At 34.4% G+C, this 16,243-nt stretch overlaps 1 protein-coding gene across 1 annotated transcript; it reads left to right on the top strand.

The window, feature by feature from the left end:
* Window positions 1–9: 9 nt before the first annotated feature.
* LOC133520702 (uncharacterized) lies at window positions 10–14,532 on the top strand. The gene is made up of 6 exons (XM_061855315.1): window positions 10–670; window positions 958–1,212; window positions 2,618–2,811; window positions 9,175–9,299; window positions 12,132–12,307; window positions 12,994–14,532. The coding sequence occupies exons 2-6, from the start codon at window positions 1,051–1,053 to the stop codon at window positions 13,423–13,425; spliced, it is 1,089 nt and encodes a 362-aa protein (XP_061711299.1). The 5' UTR covers window positions 10–670; window positions 958–1,050; the 3' UTR covers window positions 13,426–14,532.
* Window positions 14,533–16,243: the final 1,711 nt, after the last annotated feature.

The raw sequence follows: 16,243 nt of genomic DNA, 5'->3' as shown, positions 1-16,243 counted from the left end.
AAAAAAAAAAACGCAATTATCACTTTATTTTACCACAACACCAAGTATAGAGAGATTTTAACTATAAAACTCCCGTAAGAAGGATATATCCACCAAGTAGGGCAAAATAGAAGTAGACACGGCCGTACAATTCTTTTTAGGTAGGTACTTTTACCAGTGACGAGGTACATAATTGATAAAAATACCTATATTATGTTTATCCAAGGTTACATTACGTAGCTCTTCTGATATAAATTGTAAAATATTTAGGCGATGCATGCAAATTTAATATAGCAAACCTGATTAATTGACTTTTAGTTATGGTAATTCCATTTCACCTATAAAAACCAATACACACGTTAACCTAGTTGGTATAATGAAAGCAGCCATTTATAAATAACAGGGGTAAGTACCAATATGTGAAAAAATACTACAATTACGTATCGGACGTTCGTCATGGATATGCGCCAACTAACATACAAGTACGAGTGGTCATCCATTAACATGATTTGGTCGTTGGTCGCGTAGAAAATCGCTTTCCATCGTTCGTATAACTTAAAGGGGCCAAGTGGCATTTTCCATTCCAAGTGTGACCTTGGCAGCATACAGTCGAAGGTATCAGTTAGTTATTCTATCTGTTCTTTGTGCCTGTTAAACACAACATTAGTTCAGGGAGTTTCTGTTGATTTTGGTAAGTTCTATTCGAGTCAAATGTAAATTAGCTCGAGCCAATAGTGTCATAGTTTATTTATCTGTGAGATTTAATCGAAATACAAGATACATGAAGCATTGTTAGTTGTATGATAAAAATCAGTGATATTGTGAATATTTAAAAATATCAATTGTGTGAGTGATAACTTATTAATCAAATTACAATCCATTCAATAGATTTTTTATATGTATTCGCCGTATAATAATCGCTTAAAATAATATATTTTTAATTTGTTTAACAACAAAGACGTGTAACATATGTTGCAGATCAATTTTATTTATCTTATTCGGCGGAAATCTAGTCATGGCATTATGGATGTATAAAATATTCTATAGCATCTGATAAATAAAGGAAACAGTATGAGAGCAGCGGTAAAATTAATTTTGGCTGTGGCGTTGATGTCGGGAGTAAAAACGGAGAAGACAGGAGACCCTGACGCACACATGAGCCACTTCATCGCGGATATCTGGCTCGAGGGGGCCGATGTTGTCAGAATCCTGTGGAGAGACTGCTCGAAAAAAGTAGGCCATGTTACTTATTTTTTATATTAGTTTAGTTGGACGCTTAGTTTGTATACAGCGCTGTTGGTGAATGATAGCTGCAACGTTGTTCTACGTATTCATTTATTTTATTGATTTTACCTGTAATGATCTATGTTTTTATAGACTTAGGCTAAACTGACAGATTTGGTACAATAGTACTGTCATTTTAGTTTCTAAAATATCAAAACAAGGCCTACATTAATGTATGAAACATCGCTTACCGTTGTTAAAATTTATAAATTTAATTATTTTCTCTACGAATATCTTTCACATGCTTTAATCCAAACTTTAACGATTAGATATGAATCCGGCTCGGCTCTATTAATAAACCTGTTCATTTACCCTTTCATTTTAATAGTTCGAAGTTCCTTTGAGTATCCATTCCACCCCTGTCCTAGCTTTGATTAATACATTAATCTCCGACGGGTACCTCAACAATCGGCTTACTGAATAACAGATGCTTGCTAATAACCCGCAGGCCATTAGAAACAAGTTTATCTGGCTTTAAAAAACCAAAACCGAGCAAGTGCAATTAAAAAAAAAAACGCTGAGTGGTTAATGTGCTTTCAAGCAAAAACCAATAAATGCGATAATACTAAGTAATTCAAAATGTTAATTGCCATGCAAGGACTGTAGTAATTTTATTGCAAATGATTACATTTTCATTAACTAGATATATGCAGTAGTAATTTGTATTCTATTAACTAATCTAAAATGGAAAATGAATAAAGAAATGATCAGAGGCTTAAATATTTGCAATGCGAGGCGCTTTCATCATTTTCAAAGGTTTCATCAAAATGATCATTCTGTAAAATCTTTTATTGTAACATGCTAGGTTTTAGTTTGACTTAGTCGCCATTGTCAGGGTATCTAACGAATCCTATACAAAGTGTCAAACATAACAATTTCACCCTGTAGAGATGTATGAATGAACATCTAGCCGTTACCCCGATGAGAGGCGTAAACTTAATTTAGTAAGGCGATGAATACTTAATGTTGTGTAAAGGCTGAATACACAGAGTATCTGGGCATAACACGTGTGTTTATTAGCATTTATATGCACGCAATAACAATATTATAGAACTGAGTTCAATGTAATAAAATTAGATATGTTTATAAATACATAAGGAACTTTTTATGTTTATGAGAGCGCACACAGGACCACTTATATACCATAAACTCCGTTCCATCTTCTTACCGGTGAGGAAAGAGAACGTAATTCGCGTTCTATCAACTAACTGATTTTCATGAACTTATTTATTTATTTAAATAATTGTTTCGTGATACATAAACCTACGCCTCATCTTTCATCAAATTTACGGTTTTATCAAAAATACATGTGCATTTTTGGGGTTGATTTATTTACACGTACTATTATTTTTAGCTAGTCGACGTGAAAGATGTCATCGACCACAAGGAATACTTTCCGAAGTTCGTGCGTTGTATGAAGCGAAAGACCTTGAGGGCATTGGACCGATCGCTCAGTACAGATATAGTGCCCATTGCTGAAGGGGTCAATTTAGTGCGGTTTGAGATGGTGGACAGGACGGGAAATGTGATGCCAGACAACTATACCAGGTATCATTTTTGATTGTTCAGCTAGTTTATGGTCACTGACCCAAAGTTTCGAAAGATGAAGTAATGCTTAAAATTACTTCTAGAAATCCCTTCTCTTTGAAGCTTTCGTTTTTTGAAGCTTTCTTTTGTGATCAGTCAATGAATTGAAGGGTATTCTAATGAACTGAAACTATGCGGTTGCACTTTTTTATATATTCTGAACTTGTGACAATTGTTAAGCCACGTCAATTCAAATAATTGAAACTATAAGATAATATTATTTACAGTACATATGGTGCTATTTTACCGCACTAGTGCGAAAATTAGCATATTACGTTACTGTGTCGAACATTTAAAGGGCCATATGTACTGTAAAACGTTGTTAGATACATGTGCGAATAGGTAATTCGCAACTCGTGTCGATTTAAAACACTCCCTTCGGTCGTGTTTTAATATATCGCCACTCGTTTCGAATTTCCTATTTTTCGCACTTGTATCGTAATGTACTATTAATCATCATCAGCTTTTTTAAGAATGCCAAGATTAGCGTGCGAGTGTTAATTAAGCATAGGTACAAGCGGATATTAAATATTTCTGCTGCCGGTGGTCCAGTAACAAGAGACGTTAGGGTGGTAGACTTCTCCTCACAAAATAATTATTCACACAAAAAATAAAAGACCTGAGACGTGAACGTCAAACGTCATATTCAAATTTTGATTTTATGCAATAAATAAAGATTATAATGTCATGAACGTGTCATGTTTGCATCATAGCATCTTCATCCATATCGAGTTATTTTCGTATGTAGGAGTTAAAAGAACATGACTAGTCCGTCATTAAGTAAATCAATTCAGTGCACGTTAACGTGAATGAAGGTGTAATGAACCCTTTTTCATAAAAATTATAGCAAGATGTATACTTCTAAAATTTACATTTATCAGTATATTACTTAAATTTACACAAAAAATCGTCTTTTTTTCATGTTAATTTATTTAGAAACAGTCTTATAAAACATGTGACTAACTAAACTAAAAATTTCTATTTTATACACTTATAGTTTTCTACATACAAAACATATTTATATAATAAACTTAATACTACTATACGCTTTATAGCTGTTAAAACTATTTAATAATCGATATGACTATTTTTTACTAAATCTTATGTTTACGCGCGTGATAGGAGGCCTGTGCCCAGCAGTGGGACGTATATAGGCTGAATTATTGTTATTATTATTAAGGAGTGTAAAAAGAACGCCTTTCATTAGGTAACTCATTCAAAGTATACCTATTTATTTTATGTTAAAATTCCTACGATTAATGAGAAGAAACCTTAAAGTGACGTTCTAATACATACCTAAAATACTTCAACGAGAGTATTTATATCCATAGATCATTAATCGGTTAATAAATAGTAAAGTTAATTTTCAGAAAATATATCATCGCAACTATACAATATTGCTCGTTTCTTGTGAGATTCGATCTATAATATCCGCAAGAAATAGGAGTAAATATAGATCAGGTTTATACTGGATTCCTAGTAGATATTTGAATAACCTTTGACTGTTAACTCACCTGGTACTTTATAGAACTTCATTTGCGAGGATTTGTAGAATAGGTGTTCCATATATAGATCAGAAGCTTGTACGTAATTGGTTCCTACACGTCGACCCTGCACGAATAGCAATACATTCCAATAACTGGGAATTAGAGTTATGTCCTCTATGATCTTGATAGATAACATTATTGAAGTAACCTATAACAATGTCGGCTACAGAGAGTAATCCGGGGGTGTGTGTACGGGCGAAAACTGAAACCAGATACAGAATTTATCCGTGTAATCATTAACTAAGATTTTTTTTAAATTAAACTTAATTATGACCCCGTCATTCATTTTTAAAAATTTACCGAGTATCAATGTACTGCGAATATTACGAGACATGACACGCTTGGAAAAAAAAGAAGAGTTGACAGTTACTATAAAAAGCTCGTATCCCTTAGTCTTGAGTTGTGTATGGCTTTACATTGCGGGCCGTATTATTTTGTATGGTAAATATTTTCTTTTTATTTTAAGCAAAATTTTTCTCAATACACTTCATCTTAGATCCGTTGCTAACCACCTCTTTATTAATTCGCCCGTATTAAAATTAGATACTGTATAGCTTCTTCTAACCTTAATCTATGTTTACACACTGTATCTACACTTTTGTTTAAAAGTAATAATGACCTGTAAATGTAATTTATTATTGTTTAATTCAGTAGCTTATTACAAAAATATTCCTTAAACATGCATAAATTATGTATAAAAACATGGTGCTAGGGTGAGTGGCCGGTATGTAATTTGTCCACGTCATGCAAAGTATCAAATAAAATTGCGCAACTGACCGCTCCAGTTTCAGATTGCGAAATGATCAGCCAGACATTAATGTCCGATTCTCAACCTGTCGCTTAACCATCACTCAACAAGCGAGTATTCGCCTCATATCAGACAAACTACTGGGGGCCGATTTTTGAATGTCGAGTGCTCGATTTCGTGTAATTCCCTTCAATTTATCTCCACTACTAGGCATTTAAGTTCTACTAATATAATTGAAGACAAGTGGTCAAGATTCCGAATTTCCGAATTTATATTATAAAATATCAATTCGCCGTTTTCCACAGATTTTCGAGTGACGAATTCGAGCGCTCGAAATTCAAAAATCAGCCCCCAGTCGTTATTCATAATCGCCTGTCAAGCCTAACAAGCCCTTGATATTCGTTTGTTTTTATCTTTCCTTTTGTGACACTGTGTTTGTTAGAAATAGTCAGAATTTAATGTAACAAAAGTTTGCTAAATTTTATGAATTTTGACCTCTTAAGGTACTAAACTAAGTTCATGCTGGAGGTTTCCATTACGGTTTTGATTTTTAACTTGGTAAGGGGTGTATACGAAGTCCCCAATCCGCATTGGGCTAGCGTGGGGACTATAGCCCGAGCCCTCTTGCGCGTGAAAGGAGGCCGGTGCCCAGCAGTGGGACGTATATAAGCTGAATTATTGTTATTATTATTATTAAGGAGTGTAAAAATAACGCCTTTCATTAGGTAACTCATTCAAAGTATATCTATTTATTTTATTTTTGTTTGTTTATTTCCTTTTTTTTGTAAATTAATGTAAAGAATTATTACAAATGATCTTTGTACTCATTAATGCCTACATTGGGTCATTCTCAAAAAAGTGTCTGCAGTCTTATTGCCGCGACTCCATTAAAATGACCCTATTAATAGCTGTTCGTTATTTGAGCCCATTGATATTATCTACTTGTATTTTGGTTCGCATGAGGCAAACGCTTGCCTTTGGTTAATTTGCAATATGAATTATAAACACTGTGCTTTACCTACACAATGATGCAGACAAATGGCAACGCACAAATTTATTTTGGTATTGTTTGTGTTTTTGATTAGGTAATGTGATTTTATAATATATTCATGCAAATAAATTAACGATGTTATGTTCCGTGAATTGTACAAATTAAAAACTAAGCATTCGTTTGTAAGGACTTGGTTATTGAAACAACGACATTTTGGAAGTGTCTTTTTATTTGTAAAGCGCTATCTCACTCTTACCTTATTGGTTATACATATGTCTATTCATATTCCTGTAATGGTGTTATTAAATATCGAATGAGACTACTATGGTTCGACCTAATTATCGACTTTGCCCTTACATGCCCTTTGAAAATTAAATTGAAAAGAATATTTATATTGTTTTAATTTTAAATTTCACATCTCTCTTACCCTTACACGTTTATAAAGTAAACAATATTTTATTAATCATAACTAACTAATTGTTTTTTAGGTTTATAAATATCTTGTACCTAATTAATTGTTTTAACAGTAGTTAGTTGTATTTTTCAAACAGTATTCATAGTCAAATTAAATAATGAATGAATGTTTACTTAATAATACATCTCTGGAGTCTGATGTGTATTAATTTATGTAATAATATCATGAACGACAGTTGTATGTCTCGATTACTTTAAGCGTTACATTCTAGTTAGTCAAGTGCGGGAAGTAGGAAATTACCTGTTCGCACGTGTATCTTACAACGTTTTCCTTTAAACTTTCGATATAGGCACGGAAAGTGCTCATTCTCACACTAGTGTGGGAAAGTAGGGATAATCTTTACTTTATCTTTACTTTATTTTACCTCGTTCAGACCAGGTGAGCCATATTTTTGTAAAACTTAATGGCTTTTCATTATAAGACTATCGAGTACTTAATTGAGTTCAGGTTTTCGATTCAAAAATTGCTCGACATGTTTTAGTCCATATTTTTATTTAAAACAGCGATATATTTATATTGTGGGTGGGTAAGCAAACAACTATTTGTGAATACTCTTAAGGCACCGTGAGTCCAGGTCCTACTGGGAACGAAGCTCGCTGAGTACTAAGCGTACAATAAAATAAAATAACAAACCATAAAATATACTTACCTACAAAAATATAAACCATTATAAAGACCCCTTCTAACAAATTGCTCGACATGTTTTGCTCCATAACTGACTTGACGACCGGTATGGCCTAGTGGGTAGCGACCCTGCCTATGACGCCGATGGTCCCGGGTTCAAATCCTGGTAAGGGCATTTATGCGTGTGATGAGCACGGATATTTGTTCCTGAATCATGGGTATTTTCTATGTATTTAAGCATTTATATATTATATATATCGTTGTCTATGTACCCTCAACACAAGCCTTATTAAACTTACTGCGGGACTTAGTCAATTTGTGTAATAATGCCCACCTATATTTATTAAAAAAACTTGATTAAAATTGTTAAGTTTATTCAAAAAAAGTACTCGATGAATTCGATCAAAACTAAAATTACGCATTTTCAGAAGCCATTTTCAAGTTTTAGGTTTTGTGCAAAAATAGTTGTTACATATTTTGAATGGTGCGTTTCAGCCCTACGTTTGTGTTTTTCTTTATCCAGCAAAAGTGGTTGAGTTTTTAATCAGGTTTCGCATCAATAAGGTTATTAGAAAAAGACCTCAAGATTGCTATTTATATTTTTTGACGACCGTATTATGATTTAAAAATCTATAAGGGTTCCGTTTTTTGCCATTTGGCCACGGAACCCTAAAAAGCTCTATGATAAAAAAAAAAACTATATTGGCTGAACCTACTACACCTTAAGGGTCTAATATGAGCGTGCTCTCTGAAACCCACATCTTAACATATTATTATTATCCATAGAAGCAAGCTTATAAATAATTAATGCGGATAATAACTTTAACACGCTGGCATCGCAAACTTTACATGTTCAACGTTGTCGAGCGAAAAGTTAATTTCGATAAGTAAAATTTAATATAATATTCATGAAGATGTTCTAAACCATACTTGGAGACGGTGAAAAAAATATATAAAGTACTAAGGAATATTAGGTATTGTTAAAAACAAAGGTTTTACATGTTTAGACAGGCCAAGTAGCATTTATTATTTAGTAAATTAAATGTAGATAGGCAGTCTGCGATATGTATTTTTATTTATAATTTTATAATTATAATCCACGTGCCCACCACGTGCAATTCTAACCGGTCAGACAATTGTAATGCTGAGAACAATAAAGTTGTTGTTGTTGTTGTTGTTGTTGTCCTAAAGCACCCCGAAGGTGCAAAGGGCCTTCAGTCGCGCCACGCCTTCCTATCTTCAGCTCGCCTTCTGGCCTCGCTCCAGCTCAACCCAATCGCTCGTAGCTCTCTTAGGACGGACCGTTGCCAAGAGTGTACAGGACCGGAGCCACGACTTGCATCCGGTGGTTTCCAAGGGAAAGCTATGGTAGCATTATTCGTTTCCCGTCTTGCAATAGTATGTCCTATCAATCTTCATTTCCGTGTCGCGATTCCTTCGTCAATGGGTGTTTGCCCAATATACAATATAGCAACAATATAGTGCCCCTTAGTAAAGTTATCATAGACAGACTAGCTAAGATGAAAATCGTTTATAGAAAACGCCAATCGAAACTGAAATGTTAGGAAATAGACACGTGACTTTTAGTAGCATCTGTCATCCCGATAAATTCTTTATTCCACCAAGGAGGACCTTCAACAATGAGGAGGTTTGGTCGTAGAGTGTCAAGATTCGGCTGTTTCGCGGCCGGCGTAGTCGGCTGACTCTGCATGCGGAGTTGCGTAATACCTCGCAACCATACTTAATGTAATTTATAGTACATATTTTTATAATATGTACTTATGCTAGTTTTAAGGTATATATGGGCCACTAGTTGCCTGAAATAAAGATTTCCATTCATTTCATTCATCCATTATTTCCGTTTGGCGTTTGTCGATGGCCGATTGTCATCTTCGCTAGCCCTCCAGATGTCGCATTTACCTTGTATGTGCATGTCCAGCTCGTGGTCGGAGAAGGAGCTTGAGGAAGGCGAGTGGCGTACTCTCGCGATGCAGCGGATGGCGAAGGTACTTCGAACCCATGTTATCAAGTTCGACTTCGAGGATGGGAGGACGCCAGAAAAAGGTATTACCTGTATAAGTAGGTATAGTAAATATAGTGACGGTTTTCTATACATTGGACATTTCATACCGTTAGTATTAATAATCAAATTAGCTTGGACCTTAAATGGATCAACAATTAAAGTCTGTGACTGTACCTACATACGAATTATTTATAAAAACCGGACAATTGCGTTATATAAGTTATAGCGGCAACAGAAATATCATCTGTGAAAATTTAAACTGTCCAGCTATCACGGCTCATGAGATACAGCTTGGTGACAGACGGACAGACAGACGGATGGACAGCGAAGTCTTAGTAATAGGGTCCCATTTTACCCTTTGGGTACCCTGCACAAAATAAAATAAAGAGGGAATAAAATATTTTTAATAACACTATTTGTCAAATATGAATCAATTAAAAACATAAATATACAGGGCGTCCAGTGGCGGATTTCCAAATTTAATATATAAAAAAAACGAAAACATCTAAACCTAAACTATTTGTTTTTAGAAACGGAAGATGAATGCGGATATCATTTTTTGTAAATTACATTATCTAAATGTTGACCATCGCTGTGTACGCATTCCTCTTACCCTTTTTCGCATACTCCGAAATGAATGCAAAACTAACGCCTTGTACTAAATAAAAAGCTTGTCTGATCCGCCTCAATAGCATAGTGAACGCCGGGGTAGTTTTTAGAAAAAGAAGATGAATGCGGTTTTTTTAATCAAATTATTTAAATGTCGACGGCAATACGCATCCCTTTATGCATACTCCGAAACGAATGCAAAACTGACACCTTGCGGTAGTTACTAAATGAAAAACCCTTTTCGCCTCAATATCTTAGTGCACACTGGGCAGCAGCTGGTCACCGGTCCATTGTCACTATACTTGCCGCAGAACTAACTGGCGACTGAGATTATAATGCTATCTCCTTTGCCCTTGTTAAAACCAAGCAAGAGTGAAAGAGATGGCATTATGACCTGACTCGCCACTTGGTTATACATTAAGTTTCCTGTGTACGCTCGACTAGGTGCCGTTAATGAAAATTTTATTTTCTTATTTATCGATTCTAATAATAAGTACATATTTTTAAAAAAATACTTCAAATAAGAATTTCTTATCGCAATTAATCCATACGTAATATGGACAGTCAGCATCAAAAGTAGCGGATGAAACAACGCGCCAAAAGTATCTGATATTCCGTATAACATTTCCAAATGTTGATAATTTTCTTAAATTCGCGTTCAAAAATATATCTTTTACAGTCTTAGTTGTTCTATATTAAAGACATCACTTTTTGTTAAGCTGTTACATAATGGTAGATACTTATGAAGCGTTATTTGATCCGTTACTTTTGATGCTGATTGTACATTAAAATACACGTTTATTATTTAAAAGGTCAGGCATGAGTATGACAGCTTTATAGCGGTGCAAAAGTAACTCTGAACATTATTTAAACGTAGGTACTTACAATAATAAATGTGACATACTGCAGTAAATAGTCTAAGTACTTTAGAATATAGTTGTTATTATTATTATTATTTTATTTTATATATTTTAAACAATAAACCTTTAAAATACACGTGTAACATGACTTCTACGGCTAGGTATCGATACTAATATGTTAATATCCCTATGTTTTATTCTATTATGAAAACAGGGAAGCAGATATATTATTATTTCACTATGTAATTAAATACCTAATATCTTTGTGTAATTCTATTTATTGACAATAACAATATACATAATGGATATATACAGATGAATACTATAACTAGCTTATATCTAAAATAGGCCCTTGAGGCATTGTACCAAGGATGCTGGCGGCATTTCCTCGTTGTATCGCAATACTGATACGTTGTGCGAGGAAGCCGCCAGCTCTAATATCTTTGTATATTTTTCGAAGATATTAAACCTTTCAAAGCATTAAAAAATACTCTCAAGAAATATATTACAGGTAGGTACAACCTATCATATTTCTACGATATTTTTCTAATTGACAATTAGTAGCGTGTTTACTGTAACTAGGATGTAGTGGGCGGTGTTAATTGGCAATTGTTTTACTTATTTCTTATTTTAAAAATAATTGAGTACCCTTGAACAATACAAGTTGACGACCGGTTTGGCCTAGTGGGTAGTGACCCTGCCTACGGAGCTGATGGTCCCGGGTTCAAATCCTGGTAAGGGCATTTATTCGTGTGATGAGCATGGATATTTGTTCCTGAGTCATGGGTGTTTTCTATCTATTTAAGTATTTATTAATATTTATATATTATAATATATATATCGTTGTCTGAGTACCCTCAACACAAGCCTTATTGAGCTTACTGTGGGACTTAGTCAATTTGTGTAATAATGTCCTATAATATTTATTTATTTATTTATTTATTTATTTATTGAAGTTATGATTGTAACACTAAAAAACAAGCGGAGTCAAGAGGGGTACTTTAAGCTTACGAGTTTCGAAGAAAGATCATTATTGAGGTTCGAATCTGAATGGTATTAATAAGTGTTTCATATATAATGGTCACTAACTTTCGTGTAATAGAAAGCATTTAGAGGAAACTCCTGCGAACTTAAGAAAACCTATAATACCAATGTAGGCGTCTCACCTAACCTATTATTAACTAAGTCAGCATAACTATTGCCTTTATCCTATTCCCTCTCTCATTAATATTAAAGGTACATCTAAAGATATTTTTGGTTTGCGCGAAACACTTATTTCATTTTTACGTTTAGATAGCCCTTACACATCCAAATCTTATTCTTATTTGTATTTTTTCTGATATCGTGTACCTCTTCGTGTAAATCATGGTGTACTTGCAGAATACATTTTTGAGTTTGTTTCAGTTGAGTTCCGCGGTCGCCGCCGCCATCAGATGATGGTAATGATGATGTTTGGCATCGTGTCTATCGGCATGGTCATGATACCTATGGGTTTTCAATTCCTCGCCGTTCTCGGCGGGAAAGCTCTCGTACTTGCCAAAATGGCTCTAATTTTGGCATCCATACAAGGATTGAAAAAGGTAAATATTTATTCGTTAGTATTTATTTAGATTTGATATTAAATATCTTAATTTTTAAATGACTAAAAACAAGGAATTAACAACAGTTGATTTTTTATGAAGAAATTAAATAATACTAAACGAATGAAGAGTAACTTAACCTAATCTACTAACGATATGAAAATAGTTTAGTAACAAATACTAATACTCACTAACATTACATGACAACACAATTCCTTTTTAGGTAGACTTTAATGATGGGTTTCATGACAGGGGAAAGGTATGATACCTGTTCCATAATAATTTTCACCTCTTAAGGCTTCGTTTATGTATATGGGGCGCGTTGGGTGACACGAATATCGAACCACCTGTAAACCATTTTGTAGACCATTTGCATTTTTTATGAAAACTTTAGCTATACAAAATAACCTGAACAGTAGTTTTGTAAGGCAGTTTCTGTGTGTGTATTCTTATACCCAGGTTTGAAATCCAGTAAAAAAACACATACAGAGATGCACACTTTATATCGCGGTATGTTTAGAATTCGTCACTCACGACGCCGCCTGTCCATAAATAAAACCTAACTCTCTCAGATTTTAACTTATTAAAAAACAAGTATAACAATATTTAACTAAAACACACAGTTAGGCTTTCCTGCACTTTTACCAGCCATGTTTGATAACGTGTTAATAGATGTTCTGTTCCAGATCGGTACAAGTCCGCTGAACTACGGATTCTATCATTCTTACCCCCCTTACGATCATTACGAGAAGCGAAGCGGAGACAACTGGCCTCCCCCCTCCATGATGGCCGGCACGCCCCCGCCGCTGTCGCGCTCTTGGTCCAATCTCGACACCGAAAACATCAAGACTGACAGAATACATTTAGCCGCCGCCTATACTGCAGCTAATGATGTTAAAGGGGAAACGCCAAAGTTTATTCAAAGAGAGTCGGAGTCGAGAGTGTATCCAGTGTACGCCGGACCAGACGCGACACCTTCCTTCACTGTTATAGATTCGCCTACGCCATTGATAGCTGATTTAACGACGACTCCAGGGGAGGTCCAGGCAGATTATGCCTTGGAACTCCCCTACAATGGATTTCGCTTTCAAAGTCCCACTCCTGTCGTTTCATCTTAACGTGTTAACTGGATACTTTCGTGCACTTTACGAGATAGTATATAGTTTGGTTTCGTATGTAGTGCGAATTCTGTTTCCTAGTAGACAAATTTTATTTAAATTCCTTTCGCCTATAAGAGGTCCGTTTTTGGGAGTTCCTTTGCGTCGTTTATTTGATAGGTTCAAACCAATGTTTTAGCCATTTAAGTTGTTACATCATATCACATACCAATAGTATAGGATGCTAGCTATACCTACTACTTTAACTCGAATAAACTGCAACTAATTTATGTGTCTATAGGTAATAATAACGTATTCCATTTCATAATGAGTAAGTGTGTATAAGTTAATTAAATTAACAATGTAATGTAATTTAGGCTATTATGTAACATAAACTTTATTTATATTTAATAGTGAAAAAATTGATATTAAATAAAAGAATTCGTCATTTCTTTAATTTTATATACTAAAAACACAATTCCTCTTCACAATGGAGAAAGAAACGACAAAGTAGTATTTCAATCAAATACCTTGAATATTTACATTTAAGACATCTAACACAAGTAATTAACATCATTTGTCAGAAGTGTTATCGTTTCATGATTTTTTTCCTGGAAAAGCATCATGCGTCCTTCAAAGAGTATTATTAGAACCCGCAATAATATTCGCCAACATTTATTTTTTCCACATCCTACCAACTTCTGGTAAGAACATTCGCATTCGGCCCGGAAATGGACCGGATTTGATTGATTTGACTTCCCACACCGGTCACATTACATACAGACAATAGTCATCGCTACCGCGTTATTCTATTCTTAATAAAACAAACTGAACCAGACTAAACTTATTGGCTCCCATTCTTAGTATTCAAATATCCGGAACCGCGTTCAGCTTATCGAGTTTGCCGGGACAGTGAGCAGGTGACATGTGGCGCCGTTTGTCACTAATGCGAATCAATGGGGTCTTTGACATTTATAAAACGACTTGAATACCAATTTAAAAAAGCGGAGCATTTCAATAGAGGTAAAAGGACCTATTTTTAATGCGTTTATGTTATTTATTCAATATTACCAAGTTTTACGGTTTCCCTGTCTTATATCCTATCCCTATACCAAATTCTACAAATATAAAAATATATTTTGCATTTGTATTCAGTTCGTACATAAATATAGATTGGATGTTTGAAACAATACATATACATACGTTTTCAACTTCACGTACTTATTAGCTATCCATTATTTTCACTGTTCTAATTCTGATAAATATAGAAACATAATTAAATACCTATGTTTGAAAAATTTGATCTTCTTATTCTATAACAACTTTTTTAATGACAAGTAAAATGAACTCTTCAGTTAGAACAAAGTGTCATGTTATTAAAGGTTAGATTTGATAAATCTTAGCGTCATCGTGGATAACACGAACTATATCAAAGTACAATACTAAGTCTCCATTAATTTTATAGCGTTTTTATTACAAACGCCCTACAGTTTTATTGTAATCTTGCTAAATGGATATTTATTTCAGGCTTGCCTTAGTCCATGACAATGAGTACTAATTAGTTCATAAAAGTGCCATTTTCTAGAAAGAATGCACCTAAACAAAGGGAAGTGTCGCCTTTCTGTGTGGTGGTGTCATTTCCTGCCAAGTGCATTTTCACCTAAAGACCTTGAAGGTGAACGTCACAATGGGTAGACCATGAGACATTAATTTAAGCTTTTCACAATGCTTGTGTGTACTGTGTGAGAATTTGAAATAGAGGTGGATTGTCAAAGTAAATTTTGTAGCCGTAGTAAACCCGTACTGCCATCTTTCGACACATGATTAAAACTTTTAGAACACCATTTGAGTTTGATCCTTATTCTTTCACTGATATGTGTAAAAAATTTCAAATATAATAAAGTGGGGCCATCTTACCGGGCATCGGCTAATGGCTGTGGCGCCATCGCACGAAACGATGCTGCCATACCTTTGGCCTTTTATGTATTAGGATGGCGCCACTTTTTGATATTTAACTAATTTAACACATATCAGTGAAAATATACGGATCAAAGTCAAATGTCGTTCTAAAAGATTTAATCATACGAAAGAGGGCAGTAAATTTAATCTGACTACAAAGTTTTCTTCGATTATTCACCTCTATTTCAAATTCTCTTTGTAGGTACTTAACATGAATTAACTAGTACATGACTAACGAGAGAAGATTACCTCAAATTACGCCCGATTGGCTGAATTAATTCTTGTACGAATATGATTAAACTTTTATATCTAATATGTAATTGCCTACCTACCTCTACTATTTTTTCTTTCACAAAAATATTTATATACTGTAGACTGTAGAGTCAACAGTTCAGATGTTCAAAACTAAAGCCAGTCTGTCTCCCTATTTATATGTATAATAAAAGTTAAAATGTGTCATATGCCCTAGCCATCTTGACGTTCATATCTGAGAGTATCGGTCACCTCATTTAGCGAGCATTGCGTTAGGTTGTCTCATTTAGCTCCCTTATCATGTCCCACTCAACCCGCCCTAGATAAAAAGGATGTACTGAGTCGCAATAAAACTTAATGCTATTGATTTAGTCTACCAAGTGACCACCAAAAGACATAGATTCAACATTAGAGCATTCAAAACGCTCAAACATTATAATTAAAATGATTCGCATCGATGATAACAGCGCTCTCTTGCACAAGAGGCTAATTTATTTTTTCTAGAAACTGGCTTCAAACAACTTGGATTATTCGAAGATGAATGCAAGTTTTTTAACGTTGTTTTGTACTTACTGCTTACTTGATTTATTTATTTATTCATTGCCGACTACTAAGGTATTGCATTCAA

The sequence above is a fragment of the Cydia pomonella genome, chromosome 8, assembly GCF_033807575.1.
Source record: "Cydia pomonella isolate Wapato2018A chromosome 8, ilCydPomo1, whole genome shotgun sequence".
Classification (NCBI taxonomy): domain Eukaryota; kingdom Metazoa; phylum Arthropoda; class Insecta; order Lepidoptera; family Tortricidae; genus Cydia; species Cydia pomonella.
This window is presented reverse-complemented; position numbering and strand designations above follow the sequence as displayed.

Bases quoted from the DNA above. Each gene is read 5' to 3' on its own strand.
- LOC133520702 (XM_061855315.1), top strand. From the start codon at position 1,051: ATGAGAGCAGCGGTAAAATTAATTTTGGCTGTGGCGTTGATGTCGGGA. The intron at 1,213-2,617 runs GTAGGCCATGTT...TATTATTTTTAG, and splicing joins GGAGAGACTGCTCGAAAAAA to CTAGTCGACGTGAAAGATGT. The intron at 2,812-9,174 runs GTATCATTTTTG...GTGCATGTCCAG, and splicing joins ATGCCAGACAACTATACCAG to CTCGTGGTCGGAGAAGGAGC.